The 25,831-nt window shown below is 40.7% G+C and overlaps 1 protein-coding gene across 1 annotated transcript in view; it reads right to left on the reverse strand.

Moving 5' to 3' along the window:
- GNPTAB (N-acetylglucosamine-1-phosphate transferase, alpha and beta subunits) overlaps nucleotides 1–25,831 on the reverse strand; it is a 52,642-nt gene that overhangs the window by 24,148 nt on the left and 2,663 nt on the right. The window contains exons 2-9 of the mRNA XM_011973200.1: nucleotides 21,668–21,787; nucleotides 20,185–20,226; nucleotides 17,633–17,838; nucleotides 12,151–12,215; nucleotides 11,745–11,879; nucleotides 2,736–2,897; nucleotides 2,143–2,322; nucleotides 1,760–1,930 (exon numbers count right to left, since the gene is read on the reverse strand). Coding sequence (XP_011828590.1) covers nucleotides 1,760–1,930; nucleotides 2,143–2,322; nucleotides 2,736–2,897; nucleotides 11,745–11,879; nucleotides 12,151–12,215; nucleotides 17,633–17,838; nucleotides 20,185–20,226; nucleotides 21,668–21,774 — 1,068 coding nt within the window. The 5' untranslated portion in view covers nucleotides 21,775–21,787. The remainder of the gene's footprint in view (nucleotides 1–1,759; nucleotides 1,931–2,142; nucleotides 2,323–2,735; nucleotides 2,898–11,744; nucleotides 11,880–12,150; nucleotides 12,216–17,632; nucleotides 17,839–20,184; nucleotides 20,227–21,667; nucleotides 21,788–25,831) is intronic.

A 25,831-nucleotide genomic window follows, 5' to 3' on the forward strand; every position in this document is an offset into this window, starting at 1 on the left:
TTAAGTTTGCCTGTACCTATAGTGATTGTTTAGATCCTGCTGTGTTGACCATTCTTACTGAGCATATTTACTTTTTTCCATTACTCAAGGAAAGCAGACAAGGATTCAACTCATAGATTAGCCTCTCACAGCATGCTTTGATAATCTACTGTGAAATAAAGTAACACCATGCCAGATTTGACTGCAAGTACCAAAGCATGTCAAAGCTGGTGGGAAGTAGGCACGGTCACTGCTTTTCTGCAACAACTATCAGTAGTTCATCAGTGTATTTGTGCATAATCTTGTCTCAAGGCTGAGAGACAATATCCTCTATCTTCATGCATAAGGCCCTGTGATAAATTAATCGGCACAGCATTCTGAGCTGTGCATTCACCTGCTCTAAAAATGAGTGATGGGGTACATGGTTACTTTTTAAATTCAAAATCATTGAAAAAAAATACACTCCTCTTTAAAAATCTCTGTGCCTTTGCATATTCTGTCTAATTGGAGTATCTTTTTTCACCTAAACTAACTCTTACTTGTTAAAGTACGTGTCAATTCGGATGGGCGTTCTTCCCTATCCCATCTGATTTAAGCCTCCTATGCTCACACGCCTCAGCACCAAGGCACACCTGTCAGCAGGAAAAGCACTGCACAGTCATTGATCTTGTGTTTGTCCCCTTGTTAAGCCATGAGCTCACCTTTTAGCCCTACAATCTGATACAGAGGAGACAGGTCAATAGGGGAACAGGAGAATGGGCCTGGTTGGGTAGCATAAACAATAACAGACAAAGTAGTTTTGTTATTAGCACTTAGTTGCAGAGTTTTATAACTTATAAGTTTACGGTGATAAGTCTCTAACTGATCACTGAACCCTTCCAACAATGCTACAAGGGTTTTTGTATTTTCCCCACTATGCAGACAGAAAACACAGAAGTAGAGCCACTGCCCAAGGTCATCCTGAAGAGTTGGCCCCCAAGTCTGCACTCTTAACCACTTCTCCATCCCACCTCTCAACAAAGTTAGAGCGCAACAGGCTGCCTTAAATGAAATTTCATCTATAGCTTTCAGCACTAACTTGAGTTAACTTTCTATTTTGGCCCTTTTGCTGACATTCTAACCATGATTTTCTGTTTCACAGTGATTTTGCTTTTTCTGCTATCGTAGTAGTAGAAAATTTAGATGGTCGGGGAAAAGTGAGGATCCTGGGTGTCTAAGAATGTGGGAAAGCAAATTTCTAACTGTAGTGTTCTTCTTAATTGTTGACTTCTGAGCTTACCACTCAAAAATGATTATTTGATCATACATATATATATATTTTTTTTAATTTTATTTTTCAAGATCAGGTTCTCACTCTGTCACCCAAGCTGGGGTGCAGTGGTACAATCACAGCTCACTGCAGCCTCAACATTCAGGCTAAAGTAATCTTCTCATCTTGGCCGGTGAGCCCCCACTCCCCCGACTGCCCCCCAACACCCAAGTCGCTGAGACTACATGAGTATTCCACTGGGCCCAAATAATTGTTTTACTTTTTGTAAAGTAAAACAATTTACTTTTTGTAAAGTAAAACAATTATTTGTCTCCCTAAGCTTCCCAAGCTGGTCTCAAACTCCTAGGGTCAAGTGATCCACTCACCTCTGCCTCCCAAAGTACTGGGATTACAGGTGTAAGCCACCGTGCCTGGCCTGTGTGATATTTGACTATAGTAGTATGTGCACTGATTTTCTGATTTGCTAAGTGACTTCCACACTAGACATCCCCCCTCCTCTTAGGCACTCACCTTTTGGCCTTTGGAGTGACTGTAAAAATCATCTGGCCAGACATCCTTCCCAAACATGACATCATCATTTAGGTAAATAAACTTCTGGGACAGCCCTTCGATGCGATGAATGTGACTTTCAATAGCAGGTGAACTAAAGGTAGGCAAGTGGCTCAAATTTCGAAAAACATCCTTTTAACGACAACAAACAAAAAAAGAGTGAATGAGAGCTGTTTGGGTTTGGTTTAGTTTTTGAAAGGAAGGAAGGGAAGGCAATGAAGAGCTAAAGGCAGGCAGAAATGGAGGTAGAAGGGTACAGAGAATGAAATTATGGAAATCCCTGTACCACACTAAAGGAGCAGAATTAGAAACCACAGTCTCGTAATTTTTAGAAAGTCTTGTACCTGGTGTGTTACTATTGTCACTCGAGGATTGTCAAGGTTCAGCCAGGATGGAATCTGCCCGTTGGTGACAATGAAAATATTCCGAACCCATGGTGCATGCTTCTCAATAGATCGCAGTGAGTACCTCAGTTCTTCATTATCTTCAAAACGACTGGCAGAGATGTCTTCATCCTGCTTAGACTGAGAAAAATCCTTGGCACATGAAGATGTGAAATACCCCTTAAGTCATACCTCCTCCTCTTTGTCCTTTCCTTCTGCCCCATCTGCTCTCAAGGTGCTCTGGCAGACTTTTAACAATGGAGTCTTAATTTTAAACATTACAAAAAATACAGAAGATTCAGTATATATATATTTTTAAACCCAAAATTCAAACAGACAGCATTTCTCTAACACACTTTATAAAAAAGGTTATTGGATCTGATTCTAGGTCACTTCAGTTAATACCAAACCAACGGCAGTGACTGGAAAATTAGAAAAGTTCCAATCAACTCACCTCTCTGTAAGTCCCCTTTCCTCTTCTAATACAGTAACTTACACATTTTTAACATCCTAACTCTTGATTTGGGTTGTAAAAGCTTCTGTGCATCCCTTACCTGGCTGATAGCACTCAGATCCCATAATAAATATGCAGGACTTATGGTCAGTTCTTTTCCATCAATGGTCATGTTCTTCTTAGTTTGCTTGTTCAATTCTTGAAAATCCTTGGGGTTATTCAGTTTCAGAAGTGCTACACTGGCCTCTGAATACAACTGCAACTATCAAATAACAAGAGGATTACACATGAAAAGACTGAGTCTCAAGGATGAGGCACCTTCAAATTCCCAGTCTGGTCTTTAACCTTTCCTTTTTCTTTTTTTTTTTTTTTGAGATAGAGTCTCGCTCTGTCGCCAGGCTGGAGCACAGTGGCGCGATCTTGGCTCACCTCAACCTCCGCCTCCAGGGTTCAAACGATTCTCCTTCCTTAGCCTCCAAGTAGCTGGGACTACAGGAGTGCATCACCACGGCCCGCTGATTTTTGTATTTTTAGTAGAGACAGGGTTTCACCATGTTGGCCAGGCTGGTCTCAAACTCCTGACCTCAGGTGATCCGCCTGCCTTGGCCTCCCAAAGTGCTGGGATAACAGGCATGAGCCACCACAACCACCCTGATCTGTAATCTTGAAATGGTAAGACAGTATCAAAACACAACAAAAAGACCTACACAGACCAGATGCATTTCCCAAATGAATGTTAACAAAACAGGCATCTAAAAATAAGAAGGAGTGGTAAAGGCAGTGGCAAACTCGACACCTCAGAGCCATCTGAAAGCTGCAACCACTCAGTGGCACCAAGTGCTGCCAGTCTCCTCAGAGGCAAGAATCCCCAACTGCTGTATGAAATCTCCCCAATTTTTCAATGTTGGCTCAAATGATTTTTGACTTCTTTGCAAATATGCCTGCTGGCCAACAGTTTTGTGACTTTTCTTCTAGAATATTATCAATCTGCTTATATTGGGCTTAAAACCTGCAATGTAATTAACCTTGCTGGAATTGGTGACAAGCACATCTGCTAGTCGGGTGTCTGAACAGCTTTTGTGCCACATGCCCGGGAGGAGCATCTTCGGCAGGGCTGCCTGAAGTGCTTCCATGGGAAAACTAGCTTTCGGAGCAAAGCTTTTGGGGCAATCATAAATCTAAGAGTGAACATCACAAACATCAAGTTCTACAAACAGGCTTTGCCACCCCTACCAAAGTCCACACCACGCTTTATCTGTTGTCTGTTCTGACTCTGTATCACGCAACTTCCTATGAAGAGGCTTTCATCACTCAGGAAAAGCGGAGAGGCCTGAAAACCACAAATGTAGGATAGTAAAATCCTTCTCCTGAACTAGTGCTTCTAAAAGAGCTTATGGTTTTCTTTCTCAATCTATAAAACAGAAGCAAACACAAATTATTATGAGCTTATTCTGAGCTCTTCTGTTTGCTGCATGACTACTCTTAGCTCATTGTCTAAGCAGTTTCCTAAGCGTACGTAGTCCAAAACACCAGAGGTTAGAGTTAGAAATTTCATTTATATCTTTTCCCCTTATTACATAGGCCATTAACTCTTCTCACAGATTAGGTGCATGTGTGAGCACCTGCAGGTGCTTGTAACTGTCTTCCTGACTCATCACTTTCTTTTACCTCTTTTACTTAGTGAGTGCCTGGCACATATTTAGCACTCGCTAAGCTGGTTCCCACTGAATCACTATCTTGCCTCGGCATATGTGCCGGGTGTTGGGAGGCAGGCCACGCAGGGGATTAGTAGTCTGCCTGGGTCCCTTTCCTCCCTCTCACAGCACCCCAAAGCATTTCTGAGGGCTCCCTGGAGAGAAAAAGTCACTATTCTAGAATAATTTATTTATTTACTTATTTTTATTTCTATTTTTTGAGATGGAGTCTCACTTTATCGCCAAGGCTGGAATACAGTGATGTGATCTCAGCTCACTGCAACCTCCATCTCCCGGGTTCAAGTGATTCTCCTGCCTCAGCCTCCCGAATAGCTGGGATTACAGGCATGCATCACCATGCCCAGCTAATTTTTTTTGTATTTTTAGTAGAGGCAGGATTTCACCACATTGGCCAGGCTGGTCTCCTGACATACGATCCACCCGCCTTGGCCTCCCAAAGTGCTGGGATTACAGGCATGAGCCACCAGGCTTGGCCCCCATCTCCCGTTTCTCAAGGGGCATCAGTGTCTGGTTCAATCACAGCTTCGTTATCAATTTCTAGATCACTTTCCTCACTTGAAGGCTCGTCTGTGTTTATGTTTTCCTCCACCTTCTTACTACCTGTTTTTGTTTTTAATTCCTTGGTATTTTCGTCTGATTTATAATAGCTTTCTGAGTAGCACGTGGTACTTCACCCCCATGCCCTCCACACACTCCCTCAGGAAGCACACTTCCTCGGTGTGCAGAATGCTCGGATCCTGCTTATACATTTTCACGAAGTCCTGAAGCTCGTTCACTTTGCGAAGGTCCAGGGTCGGAAGGCAGTGGGCGAAGCTGAGGGGCTGCAGGCCAGTTTTGGGCCCAGGCGCTGGCTTGGCATCACCTCGAAGACGAGGTGTGTCTAGTTTAATTTCATAACTTGTATTGACCCTTTGTTTGGTAAGAAGGTATATCACTAAAATTATTCTTTTATTAGAAGCCTTGCCTAGGGTTGGTTTCTAATTATATGGGCATAAAAGAGCAAGAAGAGGTTTTTCTACAGTAACTATACAATAATTCGGAAAGAGATGAAAATTAATGAGGTTAAAGTAATATTTACATGTATGAGAAAGATTTTCTGCCACCGTAAAAAGGGTGGGGAAGTACCCTCTGAGAGCCACTAGGTGGCAGCCCAATCCTGGACATCATTATTACTTTTGTCAGCCGAGAGGAGGTATTGGGAAGACTAGTTGTAGTTTGTGCCTAAGGTTGGAGTTCGTGGCTTGGGCAATTGTGGGCAACTGCCTCCATATATAGCATCTTACTTTAAATTATAAGTTTACATAAATTATAAGTTTCTGCACTTAGGAACAGCTTCTATGCCCACCCCCTACAGACCCACAGTGAACAACATGTGGCATGACTAAGAAATAAAGCTTTGTTGTTTTTAACCATTGAGATTCCAGAATGTCTGTTCCAGCAGCATCATCTAGAATAACATGACTGATACACCTGGCCCTTGTAGGAGTATGACGCAAGGGCAGACAGACAGACGGAGAACTAAATGGTGGTTGAGGCCAAGGCCTGGGTAGGCTACAATGATTGAGCAACTGATGGATCAATTTGAGTCAAGGAAAGACAATACAGATGATGGTCAGGAGAAGCAGTGTTGCAGAACCCAAGAGAAAAAAATATTAATTCTGGTATATTTCTAAAGACAAAAAACAAGCATCAAAATTAAGGGACAAGAAACAAAATTAAGTGGGTTTTGTAATTAGTAGCTCAATGGAGACCAATTTCAATGGCATGACAGATCTGGAAACCAGATTTCAAGTGCTTGATACTTCACGGTTAAAATTCTAGATACAATATGTACATATGTATGTATATATTGGAAGCAAATCTAACACATTTTGTACACTGTATAACATAGGACAGGGATGATAAAACAATCCCAGAAGTATTAAATTCAGTATAATTCAGTATAAATGACCAAGTCACAAGATACAAGAATTGAAAAAACAGTGTAAATAATCTTCGCTTTTAAATTCTACAAATGATTAACTATCAAGGCAAGATTAGAGTATATTAATATAAAACATATAGAACCACTTTAAAATATTGCTAATTGTGAGAATAATAAACAGTTCGTTCTACTGTTCTCAGCATTGAAGCCTATATTTAAAAATTGGCTTTAAAAACAATAGTAGTCAACAAATACAAGTAAGTTTGAATGCATGTTTTTAAGTCAACCAAAAACAATGAGTGCAAAAGAGAAAGTATCCTTTTAAGGCAGACAAAATAGTTGTATTTTAAGATAAGCCTTAGTTAAAAATCATGATATCGAACTGGTCATTTCTGAATGCCAAAAAGAAAGGCTGTGTCAAGTTGTCTAAACAATCACATATCTGCAAATACTACTGGAGGATAAAGACCTGGGATGCTGCTAAACATCCTACAATACACAGGACAGTCCCCTAAGGACAGTGGCATCCAGTCTCAACTGTCTCAATGGTGCAAAGGTGGAGAAAACTTGGTCTAGAAGAAATGCAAATCCAAAATAACAACAAAGGCTTTCCTATTAGAAGTTATGTTCCCAACAACTTTAAAGTGCTTACAAATTCAGAAGGTGTAATCTACTTTCATTTTGGATTCATTTGATTTAAAATCATTAAAAATCTTTTAGGAAAAAAACCCCACATGTCTGCTAATACCAACTGAAAACCAAATTAGTGCCTTTAAGTGATTCAACAATTCAAAGCTACTAGTTTTTTTTTTTTTTTTTTTTTTTTTTGAGATGAAGTCTCACTCTGTCACCAGACTGGAATACAGTGGCGCCACCTCAGCTCGCTGCAACCTCTGCCTCCTGGGTTCAAGTGATTCTCATGCCTTAGCCTCCCAAGTAGCTGGGATTATAGGCACGTGCCACCACACCCAGCTAATTTTTGTATTTTCAGTAGAGATGGAGGTTTCACCATGTTGGCCAGGATGGTATCAGTCTCCAATCAGATCAGCCTCATGATCTGCCCGCCTCGGCCTCAAAGTGCTGGGATTACAGGTGTGAGCCACTGCGCCCAGCCGCTACTAGATCTTAATATGTCCTGGTGGTTTTCCAAAACTTAAATCAGTTTCAGAGTTGGTTGTTTCATCTATTGAAGCTTTTTTTAGAAATAAAACAAAAAAAGAAAAAGGTACCATGCTTTAAAACAAGTGCACAAGGTGGTTTCAGAGAATTATCTAAAAGAAAGAGCTTCAGTACAAAATTATGACAATTTACTGTGACCTTAGGCCCTGACCAGAGCTTTGAGGGGGGCAGAGTCCACGCAGGACAATATGCTGTTCCCACCCTGCCTGCACAAACAACCTGTTCAGTCTTCAAGAACCCAGTTCAGCCTCTTTCTCTTTGAAAACTTCCCCCATGTCTCTGACCCACAGACCTTTCCTGTTTCCAGCTCTAAACACACACGCTGCTTCCAAAATGTGACTATAAATGCTTAAGGGCAGGGTCTACATCTCCTCCACCTTTTGCACACCCACTCAGCAACTACTATAATTGAAGGAAACTTAGCATGAGAATTCACTTGACAGCTTTGGGAAGATTTCCCACTTGCTCTAAAATATGTTTAAAAAAGAAGTGAAGAAAAACAAAAATCAAAAAATAAATGCAAAAACCCACCATGAATGAAAATGTCTACAGATACAAAATGATTTAGAGGTATCTGAAAATAAGGACTGATGATCTGATTTATCAAAAGGTGAATTATATGTCCGTCATACACAAAAATCATACAGATAGAGTACTCAATCAGATCATTGAAGACCCACCTCAAGGTATCTCAAATTAGAAAGCCTCTTATAGAAAAGACTGATTTATAAGACTACAGTCAAAAGAGTTTATGAATTCAAATCCATTACCTTACAAATGAAACTATTCTCAAGTCCCACATTTCTGCCTCAGGAAAAAAAAAAAACTTCAGGTTTTGTTCTAAACAGAATGACAAAGGCCTAGTTGTGTATATACAACAATGTACAAAGACACATTTCTGTGCCTAGAGTGACTCCTATGAATAATCACACTGCTGAAAATGTTTCCCTATATATCCCAAGACTGTTGCACCTGGCTCATTCCTTAATCTGTCCCCTAAGTGCCAAGTAATCACTAAGAGTAAAAAGGTGAATTGAGCCGTACCTGTCCTGAGACACCCGTGGCCTAGTGAGAATCTGTGGGACAGAGCTGAGCTGAGCCCTAGGTGGCTCCAGGGCCACAGGCCTTGGCAAAGGCCTCCTGGGGAAACCTGGAAGGGGAAAGTGGTTCAGCAGTTCAAGTCTTGAAGTCCAATGCCTAACAGCCCTCTCCTCTGACATGCCACATACACTGCTAATGCAACACATCCAAAACTGACCTCTGGGTCTCCTTCCAAAAGACGTTTGCTTCTGCCACTGAAGCTCTGAGTGTGGTTAATTCCATAACTTCCATCTTCACCAGAAAGGTCCACTTTCCCTTTCATTCTCCCCTTCCTCCTCCTGAATAGCTTGTAGTTCACCAATTGATGCTAAGTGTCTCTCTTAGACGCTTCTGGAACCATTTCCATTGTTGGCATCCCACTGCCAAGGCACTTGCTGCATGGGAACGTCTTGCTGAGCTATGGCAGCAGCAGCTGAACTGGTTTTCCTACCACACCTTTCCCTGTTATGTTCTTTAGAAGCAGATCAGACTGTGTCCTCACCCTGCCTTCAGGAAAAAATCTAGGCTTCTTAACAGAGACGTTTCTCAACCTGTCTTTACAATCTCATCCTCACCAAAATCCCTGCCTGTGCTAGAAACCATTGCCTTGGTTCCCTGAAAACGCCATTTATGTTCAGGCCTCCAACCCTTTGGCTCAGGCTGTTCTCTCTACATAGAATGGTCTCTTCTGCTCCCTTCTCTGCTGGGAGAATGGCTGCTCTGTTTAGGGCCCAGCTAAAATGCTTCTATTATGCAAACTCTGCCTTGACCCCAAGTACACCTAAAGCCCAGATGTTCTCATGGCACTCTGTATAAACTCTTATTTGGAGCTCATCATACACACAAAAGGTGTTTTGTTTGTTTAGGAACCCAATGATAGGAAACTTCATTCTCAGAGTACTCATAACATAATCAGGAAGCAGAGCCTAAGGAAAGCAAGTCACTTGAGGCCTGGACTCTAATGCTGACATTGCTTCTCTTCTTCCTCTTTCTCACTTTCTCTCTAGTCTCTAAAAATCTTAAGTCCTAGTACCTGAAGTTGATCACAGGTGTTGGAATCATGAAAAAAACCTTCAAGGAACATTATGTGTGATGAGTTTGATGCTCTGAGAGGTGTTGGCCCCCACAAAGACAACTCTGAAAATCCAAATAAATCTCCGACTTGGTGAGTGAACTGTGGAAAGGGGTCTCCCCATGCCTGGAGGCTGCTGGTTCTCCTTGTCCAATTCAAGTTGCTACCCTACTCCACCTCGACCTGCTTATACCACACATGCCACCCAAAAATAGTTTGCTGAAGTGTCAACCATGACTTGGGACTGGCATTCTCTGGCAGCACACAGCCATCCACCAGTAGACGCATGAGAGCAGTCCGCACTAGTGGGCAGTGGCAGCAGGCCAAGTGATGTGGGATATTCAAATGGAGTGGAGTGTGGAGAAGTGGAATGAACCTTCTTTCTTTTCAGCATTTATTATATTGAAATTATATAAACAGAATCAAGAATGCCATTCTATCTACATCAGCAAGTTGAACTGGTGATCAAAAGTACAGATATACGTGTGTCTATAATTCTAGAACTAATAACTAGGAAGCCAAGAAGTCAAATAAACATTGGCTGAAATGAAAGTTAATCCATGGTTTTATCTGCCCAAATCAGTACTAAAAATAACTCAGAGGAAGGACAAATGTATTATCTATTCTAAAATAACTGCAGTTAAGAACAAATTCAACTCTCATATAGCCAGGCATTACAGTATTTCAAAGTACAATAAAGAAAGTCATGAAGGGCGAGGAATGGTGGCTCATGCCTGTAATCCTAGCACTTTGGGAGGCCGAGGTGGTTGGATCACCTGAGGTCAGGAGTTGGAGACCAGCCTGGCCAAAATGGTGAAACACCTTCTCTACTTAAAATACAAAAATTAGCCAGGCATGGTGGTGCATGCCTGTAATCCCAGCCATTTGGAGGCTGAGGCAGGAGAATCGTTTGAACCCGGGAGGCAGAGGTTGCAGTGTGCCCAGATCGCACCACTGCACTCCAGCCAGGGTGACGGATGGAGTGAGACCGTCTCTAAAAAAAAAAAAAAAGTTATGAAGAAAAATACGAAAAAAGTAAAAACTTCGTAAGTGGTTATTCACATTACCATTGTATTACAACGATAATACAATGTAGCATAAAACAGTAAAACACTTGGTCTGGGGTAGGGAGAAACAAGTTAAAAGGAATTTCGTTGGCGGGGGGGTGCATATAAAAACATGGTTAAGACAGGAACTAAGCAAAAACCCCTCTCTAGTCACCTCTAATCACAGCTCCTCCACCACTACTGCATCTTCAGCCTTTCACCCTCAAAATTGTTAAATGACATACAACAGGAGGAAGTCAGAATCAGGTAAGCTAAACCCAGGGGCAGAACTCAAAGAGCATTTCTTTATAAAATCAAGAAAACTAGAACCTCATAAATTCTGAGGCAAGGACTTTATGCTCTCTACTCTAAGAGATGAGACATTCACGATTTACAACCTGAAACACTTCTGACAGAATAGCAGGCATCTTGACGTAAGGTCAAATACAGAGAACACCTGCATGGACTAGGTCCTAAGTCAATCAGACAAAGGCGCTGAAAACAATACATGTTAAGGAAAAGGCATGTCCCAGGCCAGCCTCCAGAGTCCACCTTAACAAATGGCATCAATGGTCAAGCCTAAAGAGCGAATAAGTATCAATTTTAAATACACTTGTCCCTCAATTAGCTACTAATGAATGGTTCTCATTAGCAAATGTTCCATATATCTGAAGCACACTACCTTTATGAGTGAAAGCTTTGGGTAAACAACAGGCTGTGTGCACTGATGACATTTATGACTTCCCCCATCTCCTCCTCCCATGCTTCCATTGTTCACACCCTAAGTTCCATCTGGGCCTTTGTCTATTTTGTCCACTGCTGCATTCCCAGCAGCTGTAATGTCACCTAAGACATTGTAGGAGCTCATCTGTTAAACAAACGAATCCTGCCCTATCCAGGAACCAAGCAAACGAAATAAGACTCTTAGATTTTTGCCCAAATTAAAAGTAAGGAATGAGGCTCTTCTGGCAGAACAGAATCCCTCTTTGCTTCTTATGCTTATCAGCTAAACTTTGAGAAAAAAATGGACCACAAGAATCACACATTAAATGAGAATGTGCCAGGCTAACTGCTCTATTTTCTATGTTCTTACCAGTTTGATTTTAGAGGAAAGATTTTCTGGCAATTTTGTTTTTAGTTGATTTGTTTCCTTGAATGTCGGTGGAAATCCACTCAGGAAAGCCAAATCTTGCATTAGCACTAATCCAGGGACTTCTTTATCTGTTGTCTAAAATAAGGGGAAAAACACAACTCATTTTCCACATCATGAGGCTGGTGAAAACCTACAGCTGAGAAAACTAATAAAGATCTAATGCATCACAACACAAGCTTCAAAATATGACTTTTAGGATTACTTGAATCAATAGTCATTAATATTAGTAAGCTACCCTTAGACAAAAAAAAAAACATTAAAAAGATTCTCAAAGACAAACAGCTTTATTATTCATATTTTTATTCTAGCCTATTGTAAAAATGCAATTTAATTTAAAATAACATACCAAGTAGCCCCTCCATACTGTCTGTCTGTTGTTTCCTTTAAGCAGTCCAGAGTGGGCATCTTCAACTACAACCAAGAATACAATAAACAAGCACATTTTTAATGAATACTTAACTATGGTGTCTGGCAGAACATTGTGAAAACATTCTGAGACCTATTAAAGCAGCATAATATATGGTCCAAAAAAGGAAGCTGAAGGAGACAAAATTAGCCCATTCAACAAAAGGGGAACAGTGTAAATCAGTGTACATTGAAATGTTAAATTTCACAATACTATAAGTGATTGACACAAAGGGAATGCTTCATGGAAGCAAATTTAAGCTAGAATGCGAAGAAAGAAATGATAGGATGATAGAAATCACAGATGTATGTGCAAAGATGGGGGGAAAAAAGAATTGTTTGACTAGAGTAAAATATTTGGGAGTGGTGAGTACTAGGAAACAAGGGTAACCAAAGGGGGCCTTTGAATGCCAGGCAGTGGCATGTATGTTAACAGCAGGGGGCTACTATGGATCTTGTGGTTCCTTAAGAGGCACAGTTTTCTCAAAATGAATCCCTAAAATTCATTGGGTGCTGCTGCACGGAGCATCGTAAGTCAGGGTAGGGATTGGGGGTGACAGCCCAACTGGGACAGAGTTAGTGATGGGGACAAGTGAGATCAGCAAACTCGCTGCTGACATTCAGGGATTGTGGAAAACAGAAGACAGGTCAGAAAGGTCCAATTCTGATCTTCAAGATAAACAAAGAAGGCAGGTTCTCCAAATTATAGCCTGATGAGATGAGACGTCAATCCTGGGCATGAGTCTCAAGTGTACTAGAGTTACAAGGCACAGTAGCTCATGCCTATAATCCCAGCACTTTGGGAGGCTGAGGCAGGAGTATCACTTGAGCCCGTAAGTTCTAGATCAGCCTGGACAACATGGCAAAACCCTGTCTTTACAACAAACAAACAAAAAACACAAAAACTAGCCGAGTGTGGTGGTGGTGGCGGTGGCGGTGGTGTGCACCTATAATCCCAGCTACTCCGCAGGCTGAGATGGGAGGATCATCTGAGCCCGGGAGGATCATCTGAGCCCGGGAGTTGGGGCTGTGGTGAGCCACGATCATGCCACTGCACCCTAGCCTGGGGACAGAGTGAGACCTGGTCTCAAAAACTGAAACACAACAATATAGTTGGTAAGCACGGGAGAAAAGAAAGCCCTCATAATACCCTGTTTATCTTAAAAGGAAGCACTGGCTGTTAAGAGTATGAGTTCATTACAACTTCATCAGATAAACTTTTCTCTCTCTCTTTCCATTGACATGATGAATTCTACCTAACAGACCTGGTATATGTATTTGTAATCCTAGCAAAGTAGCTAAGAGCATCTCATGTCATCTTCATGGATATAACAAAGATGTACAGGCTTGGTGCTCAGATGGGCTAGAACTTAACCAATTCTACCAAAGAGGTGAGATAACAAAGCCGCAATCAACCTAGAGGGAGGTTTAGGAGATTACTCACAGGTCCCGTCTTGCTGAACCCTCTATCAATGTTTTGGAAGTTACAGAAGGCATGCTTGTGAAATGTGTAGATTCATATGAAGATGGCAGAGAAGCTATTGTCCTGGATAAGAGACTATGGATTCCCCAAATTTGTGACTATTTGGAGCAATGAGTCAAATCTGGCAAAATAAAATCTCCTATGAAGTAAAACCTTTATAACTTGGTACCAAAACCAACTATACAACCATAAACTAAAATAGGTATTTCAGCATTAGAGCATATAAGTGTTTTTTTTTTTTTAAAGATAAGTTTTACTCAACAGTGAGTTCAGTATGAGTCTACAATGTGCTGTGGCCATACTGAATTTCCATCACATTTTTGTGTTTTTAAACAGAAGTAAAGTACATCGAATAAGAATAAAAAAGGTGACGATGTTCTCCAAAACCGAGTCATTAGGAAACCCTGTTGGGTTGACCTTCAAAATGTCCAGAATCCAACCCCTTCTTACCTTCACTGCACCTCCCTGGTCTAAGCAATCTTCCCTCTTGTCTGAATTATCACAACTTTTGCCCCTCCTCAGTCTATTTCCACCAAAGAAGCCAGACTGATCCCTCTGGAATGTAAGTCAGATCACATTACATTTCCACTCAAAACCCTCTGGTGATTCCTCATCCCACTCCAAGTTAAAGCCAGGTCCTTGTTATGGGTACCAAGGCTTATGCCATTTAGTCCCCCGCTTACTTCTTCAGGTTCATCTACTGCCTGTCTCTGTCTTGTTCACTTCATTCCAGCCACACTGGCCTCCTTGCTTTTCTTCAAACATGCCAGATACACTCCTGCCTCAGGGCCTTTGCAATGGCTATTCTACTTACTCAGATCACTCTTTCTCCAGATAGTCACGTTGCTGGCTACCTCACCTTCTTCACATTTCCACTCAAAAGTCACCTTCTGAGTGAGGAATGTCCCTACCATCCAAATTAGAATTGCAATCCCCCTGCCCTGGCCGACACTTCTCTGCTGCTGCCCCTGCTTGTTTTTTTTTTTTTTTCCCCACAGCATTATCTTCTACAAACTATGTAATCTACTTATTTATCGCATTTACCGTCTGACTCCCTCCACCAAGATGTAAACTCAAGATAAGGGCAGAGATTTTTGTCCATCTGTTCCCTGCTCTATCTTCAGTACAGGGAACAGTACCTGGCACATGGCAGGCACTTAATAAGCACTCGTTAAATGGACAGTCCTGCTCTCCCTGCCAAGACGGAACCACACTAAAATAGAATGTTCACTTCCCATTGACACATTTTAGAAGTAATCTGAGAAGAGCAAACTGGGACACTCACAAGTCCCTGAGAGACAACCAAAGAAAGGAAAATAAAATGTCCCAAGGGAGAGGGATTACATGAGTTCTGTGTGACCATAGGAGGTACAACTTTAACCTATATGAGAAAGTTATAAGGAAGCAGTTTGTGGTTCCTTTTGAAAGTCAGTTTAGTCTAGAGGTAAAATGAACTGCCACTGGAGGAAATTTGTTTGCTATAAATCAGAAAGTGTAAGCTTGATTCGAAAACTACTTTGCTGAGTAGACCCCGCTCCAGGCTGCAGTTGGAATATGTGAGTGCTGAGGTACAAATCAGTTCAGGATCTATAGAGGGGGGATATATTTATACTTGGAAAGATTAACATTTCCTTTCATACTAAAAATAACTTTTTTTTTTTTTTTCCAGACAGAGTCTCACTCTTGCACAGGCTGGAGATCACTGGTATAATCTCAGCTCACTGCAGTCTCAACCTCCCAGGCTCAAGCGATCCTCCCATCTCAGCCTCCCAAGTAGCTGGGATTACAGGTGCATGCCATCCTGCCAGACTAATTTTCGTTTTTTTTTTGTAAAGACAGGGTTTTGCCATGTTACCAAGGCTGGTTTTGAACTCCTGAGCTCAAGCAATCTGCCCACCTTGACCTCCCAAAGTGCTGGGATTACAGACGTGAGCCACCACACCCAACCTCAAACTAAAAATAACTTGTTAAGTATCAGGGAGCAAGCACTGTTAGGCACTGATCGGGACATAAACTGGTGAGTGGTAAGTTTTCTGTTCAACAAAAAAAATTCCATGAGAAAAACCATAAACCCCTGTGCAATCAAACCTGAGTTATGAGTTAGATTGTAAGTATTATAGAAATGCAGGAAAGTAAAAATAAAATCATGATGAATATATTAGTCTGGGAGCTTCATGAAGGAGAGAGGGCTTAAAGTGGGGCTGAATGAAGCAGGGGATGGACTGAGAGGGAAGGAGAAGGGGACAGGCAGCGGGACACAAGGCCTAGCACCACATGTGTGAAGACACTGACAGCTGCAACATGATGTGGGGAAGGCAGGGATATGGGGATCAACTGACAAAATCAAGGCAATTAAAGCTGAATCCCAAACACCAGGAAAAGAAGTTTGTATCCATGTGAAAAGCAAACATACACTGCTATATTATTCTTTTCATAAAGGCAGTGAACCCATAAAATCAGGGTTTTCAGGTTTATTTGAGACCTGTGTGCCAGACAGACTGAGATGGACTTTACACAGACAGAGCAGGAGTCTTATTACTGGAGTCTGAGGGAATTCAGTCTGGTGTGGAGGAAGTAAGTAAGGTAAGAACCTAAGAATCATGTGCAAAAAAAGAAAAGCAAGTCATAAGATGAAGTTAATTATTAGTTATATATGTAAAAGGTAAGAAGGGGTCAAAGATGGTTCCGAAGATTTAAGCTGGCAGGTACGACACTGGCAGAATGGGAGCTAGAGAACTAGACTTGGTGTTGGAAAGGGAACATGACAGCTTTCATTTTATACATAAAAACCACAGACCTTCCAAATAGAGACAATCCATGCAGAGGAGGAATGAGTCAGACAAGAGGCTAGAGCAGAAGATGCAGGTTATGGGCTCAGCAGTGCACTGGCCAAGTGGGAGAATGGGATCTCTAAGGATGTGGGTGCAGTTTTATGCCAGGAATTACCATTTTAATTCCATTATCTGCCCAAATCATCTGTTGTCTTATAAACAAGAGAAATTTGTTTTTCACAGTTCTGGTGGCCAAAGTCTGAGATCAGATTGCCAGCACGCTTGGGTTTTGGTGAGGGTACTCTTCCAGGCTGCAGAGGGCATCTTCTCACAACGCCACATGGTGGAGAGCAGAGGGAGCTCTCTGGAGTCTCTTCTGCTATTATTTATTATTTTGAGGCAAGGCCTCACTCTACTGTCCAGGCTGGAGAACCGCTCAGCCTTGAATTCCTGGGCTCAAGCGATCCTCCTGCCTTAGCCTCCCAAGTAGCTAGGACTACAGGCACATACCACCATGTCCAGCTGTGTTTTTGTTTTTGTTGTTGTTGTTGTTGTTATTGTTTGGTAGAGACAGGTTCTCACTATGTTGCCCAGGCTGGTCTTGAACTCCTTAGGTTCAAGCAATCCTCCTTAGTTTCCCAAAATTGCTGGGATTACAGGTATGAGCCACTATGCCCAGCCGAGGATCTCTTTTATAAGGGCACTAATCCCATCAAAGGCTCCACCTCCCAATACCATCATGCTGGGGGTTATGACTTCAACATACAAATTTTGGAGGAAACACAAACATTCAGTTCATATATCTCAGAATGAATACTCCAGGTATGTTCTGTCCAAACTGCAGAACGCAACCTTGTAGAGGAGTTATATGGTAGAAAAATTGCCTCTAGAATAACTCATGGCCAAGAGAACAAGGTAATTATGATGTCAGATTGAAGGTCCTCATCACAGCACAGAAAGGTATGTGTATTACACAGAGTAAAATATATGCAGCAATCCCTTTTTGAGGTTAGGCCAAAATACAATGGCAGCTCTTTTGCTTCTCTTTGTGCATTTTTAGAAAAGTTTATCAGACACTTAACAATGAACTGTTTCTATTCCACTCAGAATTTTGTTATTCAAACATCCAATGATAATATGATTTTAAAATATCCATAAAAAGATCTTACCATCCTTAGTACTGTCAAAAACAACAACTGAGACATTAGTAGAAGGGTTTTTTGGTTTTGCAACATTGAATTTGTCACTGGCAGAATGAAAAGAAGGATAAAGAGATGGCAGGTCCTTCAGGGTGATGCTGGCTGGCAGGGCTGGGTCCAGGACAAGCATGGGCACCTTGATGCAGTGCGTCAGCAAACACTCTAACTGCTTCTCACTGGAAAGAAACACCAACATGCTCACAGCTACATTCTTGAAATGCAATCAACAATGAGAAGATTGTCATACTACTGAATTTTTCAGATTTTTTATAGCCCATCAAAAAAATCATAGTATTTTAACAAATGAAGACTTTTATCTCATGGATACAAAAATTAAGTTCGCAAGTATGATATAAAATTGTTCAATCCAACTCTAAAGATAGAGCTTCCAAACTCCCACTAATAAGACCCCCACCAATATTTACTAACTCCAAAGTGCACATGAAATTAAGCACTTCATTACTATCATTTTTTAAAGATTATTCATAATTCCAATAAAGCCCATTATTGGGCAGATTAGGAAGGAGGTAGATTCTGGTTAATAGAGTGTCATGTTACCAGATACAAGTTACCAATTCCAGTTAGAAAACAACTAAACGCATTGGATATGACACTACATTGATGTAAACAAAAGCAACTGTGACAAGGTTCTAATATAAATTTATATGAGATATTTCTATCTGATTATAAGAAATATCTACAATAAACCTATTACCTGAATAAACAAATGGATGGTCAAAGGACATGGCTAGAAAATTCACAAAGTAGGACCAATAACCAGTCAAACAGTATAAAAAATTGTTCAACTTCCTTTATAAAGAAATGTAAAAGAAAACAAAGAGCTATCACCTTTACTAAATTAGCACCCCTCAAAAAATGATGACTCAATATTAGCACAAATGCAGTAAATCTACTTCTCTTAAATACTGCTGGTATCACTCCAAACGACACCAACTCTTTTGGGAAAGCAAGTTGGTAATATATACATATATGCTTGTCTAATACGCATATGCATACATACATACTTATTCAGAACCATAAAAACATATATAAGCTTCTTCCTCAGTAACCTTACTTTCAGGAATCTAGTCCAGTCCAAGTATGGAAGAGAAACAAAACAGAAAAAACAAACCCACACACAGAAAATGCCACAGACCCAAATATAAGAATCATGAAATACTGACAATAGTGAAATACAGAAATGTCTAACATTTAGTAAATTACAGTAGTCACTTTATGGAATATTACATAACTATTAAAACTGAAAGATACGAAGTATGAAGATAATACATCAACATGATGCATATGTATAATTACATAAAGTTTAAAAAGTAGGATACAAAACTGCACATAAGATTATAAACTACAACTACTCAAATATGCATGAAAAGGGAATAATAAAAATAACAGTTGTTAAATAAGGGTTATAAAATTTTGTGAGTTTTTTCTTTTCACTTTCTTCTCAATCTTTCTTCGTGTTGCACTATTGCTTTTATTTAAATAATTTAAAAACCATTTAAAAACCAGTATTAATGTTAATATAGTTTATAAATAAAGTTATATAATTAACATAAAAAGATAGCTTAGAAAGCACTTCTGAGGCCTGGCACGGTGGCTCACACCTGTAATCCCAATACTATGGGAGGCCGAGGCGGGCAGATCACCTGAGGCTGCAAGTTTGAGACCATCCTGACCAACATGGAGAAACCCTGTCTCTACTAAAAATACAAAATTAGCTGGGCGTGGTGGTGCATGCCTGTAATCCCAGCTACTTGGGAGGCTGAGGCAAGAGAATTGCTTGAACCTGGGAGGCGGAGGTTGCGGTGAGCCGAGATTGCACCACTGCACTCCAGCCTGGGCAACAAGAGCAAACTCCGTCTCAAAAAAAAAAAAAAGAAAGCACTTCTGGATCTTGAAATTCTCAGGATCTTCTCCATCAATAAGCGTTTTTAAAAGTCTGATGGTTAAGTGGGTAGGTGACAATTAACAGAGATGGCTTGTCAGTGAGAGAGTCTTGTTTTAAGGACCTGTCAGAGTCAGGAATGACTCAAGTCAAGATAGGTGTATTTGGTTCTTCTTGTTGGGCTAAATCTCCTTCCTAGGTTCTTAAACATAAAATATACAGCTTTTAAAGATAAGGACGTATATATTGAACCTACAAGTAAATGATGGACATAAATTTTATAAATGAAAATACTGGGTAGAAGTTAGAGTGTAAGTGGACCAAGAGAATAATGCACCAAGACAGATTAATAGGAGGGAACTATAGAGAAGGAAATCTTGGGACTCTAACCCTCCCCAATGCAGTGAAGCTTTGGTTAGCAAAATAACCAGAGTTCTCAATCAACTATGCACTCAGCACTGCAAAATTTCCCATCTAATAGATGTACCTAATTTGGGGTCAAAAACTATATGGATAATAGAGTAAATAGAAAATCCTGAATACCCAACAAAAATAAATAATCTGAAATTTCACTTCTATCCTTCAATTTTTATTCTTGAGAGGAAATCAAAATGCTTACCTCTTCTTAGTTGGTTCCGTTGTGTTTTTCCCAAGGATTTCTCTAATAAAAAGCAAATACAGTTTATTACATACATATGGACTAGTGGTAACCCTAAATGTGAGTAAGAGGGACTGACAATGCTTACCACACTTAAAATGCATAATGAATTATATGTTCCAGTGAAATATTACCAACAATACTGTACCTCCCACTGTAACCAAGACAGTTTGCTTAAAGCATACACTTTTATATTTTATTAGTAAAACATCGTACCAGGCTGCCAGCCATTTTCATGCACTGGGTAAGTCGTATAACCTCTAACAAAGAGAAAATGAATTTGCTCCAATATAAGGTGGCCAAAGACCTGCACTGGGATGCACTCTTGACATTCACAAAGAAGTCAACAAGTAGGTACTAACAAATACTCCTAACGAATCAAAGGGGAATTACATCCGCCAGGTTCCTACCCCTGATGGCTATCCAGAAGTCTGCTGTATCTTTCCCAGATAAAGTAAATAAAATGACCAATCTCATATATTAAATAAAAAGTACCAAAGTTTCTAATTCCATAGTCCGGAATTTATTCCTAAATGGCATAAAGGGAATATACCTTTTACTGCCGTTTTCAAATGGAAACAAGTCTGTGGGCCTATTATATTTTTCAAGGGAAGAATCTGTCGTACTATGGAGATATCTGTCATAATAAATACTTATTTCAAGAAGATACCACACCTGGGGCTCTAAATGAGTGAGCAGGCAGCCAGGGGGGTGGGGGAGGGGGTCCTCTGTCTTTAAGTCCCTTGGAGAGCAAGCCATCACTAGAGCACCACATTCATAAAATCATCTAACAAAGTGAGGCCAGTATCTGGCAAGAGTGGCTGAGTCCTCCTTGGGCACCAAGAAACACAGGCCAGATGGATGACTGCCAAGATCTCGTAATGGCATGAACTGAGAGGCAAGTTTGTTTGGATGGCACTGTGAAAATCAACTTATCTTTCGCTAATGCATGCTTGCTTGTACTCACGGGACGATGTGTTTTGTTTTGTTTCTTTTTCTTTTTTGAGACAGGGTCTTGCTCTGTCACCCAAGTTGGAAGGCAGTGGCACAATCACGGCTCACTGCAATCTCAACCTCCTGAGCTCAAATGATTCTCCCGCCTCAGCCTCCCGAGTAGGTGGGACTGCAGGCGTGCGCCACCACACCCAACAATTTTTTTTTTTTTTTTTGTAGAGATGAAGTCTCACTATGTTGCCCAGTCTGGTCTTGAACTCCTGGCCTCAAGTGATCCTCCCATCTCCACCTCCCAAAGTTGAGATTACAGGTGTGAGCCACCATGCCTGGCCTGTTTTGTTTTTTAAGAATCAGTTTTACCAGATCCTTTTGTAGTTCATTAGCATGACGATTGGGTTTTCATGCTCATGTGTGAGATGTGCCACCCTCAGACCTTATTACATCGCCACATTACCCATCTGATGTGGAAAAAAAAAAAAATCAGTTTTACCTCATTGCTTTCTGCTCCTCCTCCATCTGTTCTCTGACCTGCTGTAGCTCCTTCAGTAGTTCAAGATCTGTGCCATTCACCCAGGTGTAAACAACGTCAATCGGCATGGGCAGACACAGCCTAGAGCAAACCAAGAAATCCTACAGTTTAAATGAATTTTTCCAATATATTTGGGAATAAGAATATCACAGGGTTTAAACCCAGAGATTAAGAAAAAAAAATCTATGAAGAAGTAATCCAACCATGACATATTATCACAGAACTGCATGTTTTCAAACTGTAGCTGGGGGGCTAATATTTGTCAAGTACCTTCTCTGTGAGTTGTATTATGCTAGACATGTACATAATTTGCATCGCTTGATCCTCACAGCCACTCTGTAAGAAGGCTAATATTAAAGATTTAAAGATGGTTCGTGGATGAAGTAGAGTAGTCTTGGAAGCTCAGTTTACATTAAACTGCCTGTTCTCATAATTTAGCAAACAAGGACGCTGGGACACAAATGCAGTCAAACATAGAAAATAAATTAGAAGTTTAAAGAACAAAATTACAGGCTCTGCACAGTGGCTCACGCCTATAACCACAGCACTTTGGGAGGCCAGAATGGGAGGATCACTTGAGCCCAGGAGTTTGAGACCAGCCTGGGCAACATAGTGAGAACCTGTCTCTACAAAAAATTTTAAAAATCAGCTGGGTATGGTGGTGTGCATCTGTAGTCCCAGCTACTCAGAAGGCTGAGGTGGGACCGCAGTGAACTATGATTGTACCACTGCACTTCAGCCCGGGTGACAGATCGAGGCCTTGTCTCTAAAAAAAAAGAACAAATTACAATAAAAGTTATCAAAACCTACAACGAAGACCTAGCCCTACTTAATGCTGTAGACTTCTTGTGCCTTGCTCCCCGCAAGCCCAGACCCTCCCCAGCCTCACCTTTGCTTTTCCTTTTTTTTTTTTTTTTGTTCACAGCACTTACTACTTTTGTAACATATTAAATAATTAACTTGTAACCTATTCCATTAATTATGTGTGGCCCTCTCCTAGAATGTAAGCTCCAAGAAAGCAGAAAACTTTCCTGCTTTGTTCTCTAAAGTATCCAAGCAATGAGAAGAGTGCCTGGCACACAGGAGCCCAATAAGTATCTGCTGACATATGAGACACTAGTACAGAAGACCTTCCTGAACTTGCACCATTTCTTCCTGATCATCTTATCCCATAATAAAGAGTCAGGCAGGCTTTTAACTACTGAGTATGTTGTTTAAGCCTCACCTTAGTGATTTTACCCAGATTTTATCCCTGCCAAAAGCACTCTTCCCTTTTCTCTCACTTTTCAAAAACCTACCCATCTTTCAGGGGCCCGCCCGGGTGCATGCCACTTTGACTTATGACACAGGAGTTCATGTGTATGTACATCTGGGTACTGACATTACTTTAGATCAGGGATGTCCAACCTTTTGGCTTTCCTGAGCCACAGTGGGAGAAGAATTGTCTTGGGTCACACATAAAATACACTAACACTAAAAATAGTTGATGAGCTAAAACAAAACAAAACAAAAAACACGCAAAAAAAATCTCATCATGTTTTAAGAAAGTTTACAAATTTGTGTTGGGTCACATTCAAAGCCGTTCTTGGCCACATGTGGCCCGCAGGTTGGACAAATTTGCTTTAGATAGTGCTATTTCATGTTTAGTACTTTCCAAGAAACTGTATGGGTTTCACAGTCTGATTTTTAGGCCACGGACCAAAGCATACCATCCTTTTATCCTCCTCACAGCCCAGGCACAGCCTAGACTTTCTACCATATTATCTTGTGGTAATATGGTAGACTTGCTACCATATTATCTCGTGGGAAAATAAATGCCATTTGGTAGATAAATCTTTTGAATTATGGAAGGAAAAAATAAACAGAAATGACAACAACCTTTAGCTTACAAGAAGTAGGGGAGATAACTGGATGAGTTTATCCATTCACTGAATAATTCTTATTGAGCACTTAGTATATGCTAGGTACTGTTCTAGGTGCACAGGTTTCAGCAGTAAATAAAACAAAGCCCAAATTTGTGCTTTCATGGAGCTTACATTCCAGAAGGGAGAAGACAGGAAATAAATCAAATAAATAAAGTCAGATGATGTTAAATGTCGTGGAGAAAGTAAAGCAGCAAATGGGGATTTGAGTGTCTATAGGGTGGAGGGGGTGGTCAGTTTTAAATAGGGAGATCAGAGATGGCCTCAGTACATTCAGCAAAGAGATGAAGGAAGTGAGGAAGCCAGCCAGGTGGGTAACTGGGAGAAGAATGTGCCAGAGAAAGGGAATACCAAATGCAAATGCCCTGAGGCAGGAACATATCTTGCTTGTTCAAGGACCCAGAGGCCAAGTTCCCTGAGCAGAGGGGAGAGAGCAAATGGAAGAGAACAGTGGAAAATAAAGATCAAAGAGACAACAGAGTTCCAGAGCTTCATCAGGAAAATAAGGAATCAACTTATTCTCTGGCATATGTGATAGCTGAGTATTTACCAACTGTCTTGTCAGGTTTCACCACTGCCTGTAGAATAAGGTCCAAAGTCCTTCATAATCTGCACCTTGTGTTCTGGATGATCCAATTGTATACCCTTGTCCAAAGATGAAACGAACTTGCAGGCCTTTGTACCTTTGAACATGCTTTTCCTTCTGCCTAGAACATTCTTTCTTTCACGCTTCCTTTAACCACCTCCTCCTTCCTCGACCCCCTCCCTTCCCTCACCCCTCACAAAGAGAATCTATAGCTTAATATGCAGCTTCCACACTACTTTGGACTGTAAGGAATCCTGATCGTACTGTGTTGTGCGATTTTCCATGCAGCCCTATCTTCCACTAGATGGAATATCTCTAGGGCAGAAATTGTATCATGCATTCTGTGCCCTGCTTCATTAATTATTTCCTCTCTTTCCTACATCTTCAGGCTCTCTCTCCCTACTGTAATGATTTGCAAAGGTTTCCCTATCTAGGGTTTTTCAGAATTTATCAATAAACAAATTCTAGTGTTTGTAGAATTTCTTTTTCTCACAAGCTCTCAGGTAATGCTGATGTTGCTGCTCCAGAAATTGCACTTTGGGAACCACTGATATACATGTAGGTTATATACTTCACTTTTTTTCCCCCTAAAATGCCAGTTCTATCTATATAAGGCCAATGAGTTCATTTTGTTCACCACTATATGCCTAGGGCCTAGAACAGTTCCTCCCACATGGGTGGGGTTTAATACATATTTGTTGCCTAACTATTAGTTCGTTCCTTTATCATATATACATCAGTCTTTCTCATTAAAAAAAAAAAAAATCCATCTGCCTCACACTGACTACATGTAAATTATCCAAGGTCATCTCATTCCCAGCCTCCCAGGTGATTTATGCTCAGACTAACAATAAATTTTAAAAAACTGCTTAAGTGATGTTTTTAAAAGAAAAGGTTAAAGGAGAGAATTACATCTTAAGTTTTCCTGTTAAAGTAATCATCTGCTATTAAATATTTTTAATATATCATATATATTTAGCTGATTAAAACATAATATACTGTATGTATTACATGATCAATGTAACTTTGGTGAAACTGACAAATGGAAAGAGATTGTGTGATCTGCACGAGGTCAATGAGTCAGTTGTTTTCCTATTAGACATGGTCACACTCTAAATCTTCCATTCTAACCACTAGGTCACTATCTTGGTTCACAGATGAGAAGGAATGCTTTATCTTAGAGCTGAAAACTAAGACTAAGTCACCCATGACTCAGAACCAAAGCAGCGATGACACTGACACAACTTCATTTTAATCACTGTTAAGTGAATATTAAAGCCACTTAACAGTCCCTTAGTTCTACATTCTATAAAGTAGGTGAGAAAACAGAGAACTTAAACAGTATTTTGTGTCTTATTTATTTTTATTTTTTTGAGATAGTCTCGCTCTGTCACCCAGGCTGGAGTGCCGTGGTGCCACCTCAGCTAACTGCAACCTCTGCATCCCAGGTTCAACCAATTCTCCCTGCCTCAGCCTCCCAAGTAGCTGGGATTATAGGCACCCACCACTGCCCGGGCTTATTTTTATATTTTTGGTAGAGACGGGGTTTCACTATGTTGGCCAGACTGGTCTTGAACTCCTGACCTCAAGTGATGTGCCCACCTTGGCCTCCCAAAG

Source organism: Mandrillus leucophaeus, unplaced genomic scaffold (genome assembly GCF_000951045.1).
Source record: "Mandrillus leucophaeus isolate KB7577 unplaced genomic scaffold, Mleu.le_1.0 Scaffold1353, whole genome shotgun sequence".
NCBI classification, from domain to species: Eukaryota; Metazoa; Chordata; class Mammalia; order Primates; family Cercopithecidae; genus Mandrillus; species Mandrillus leucophaeus.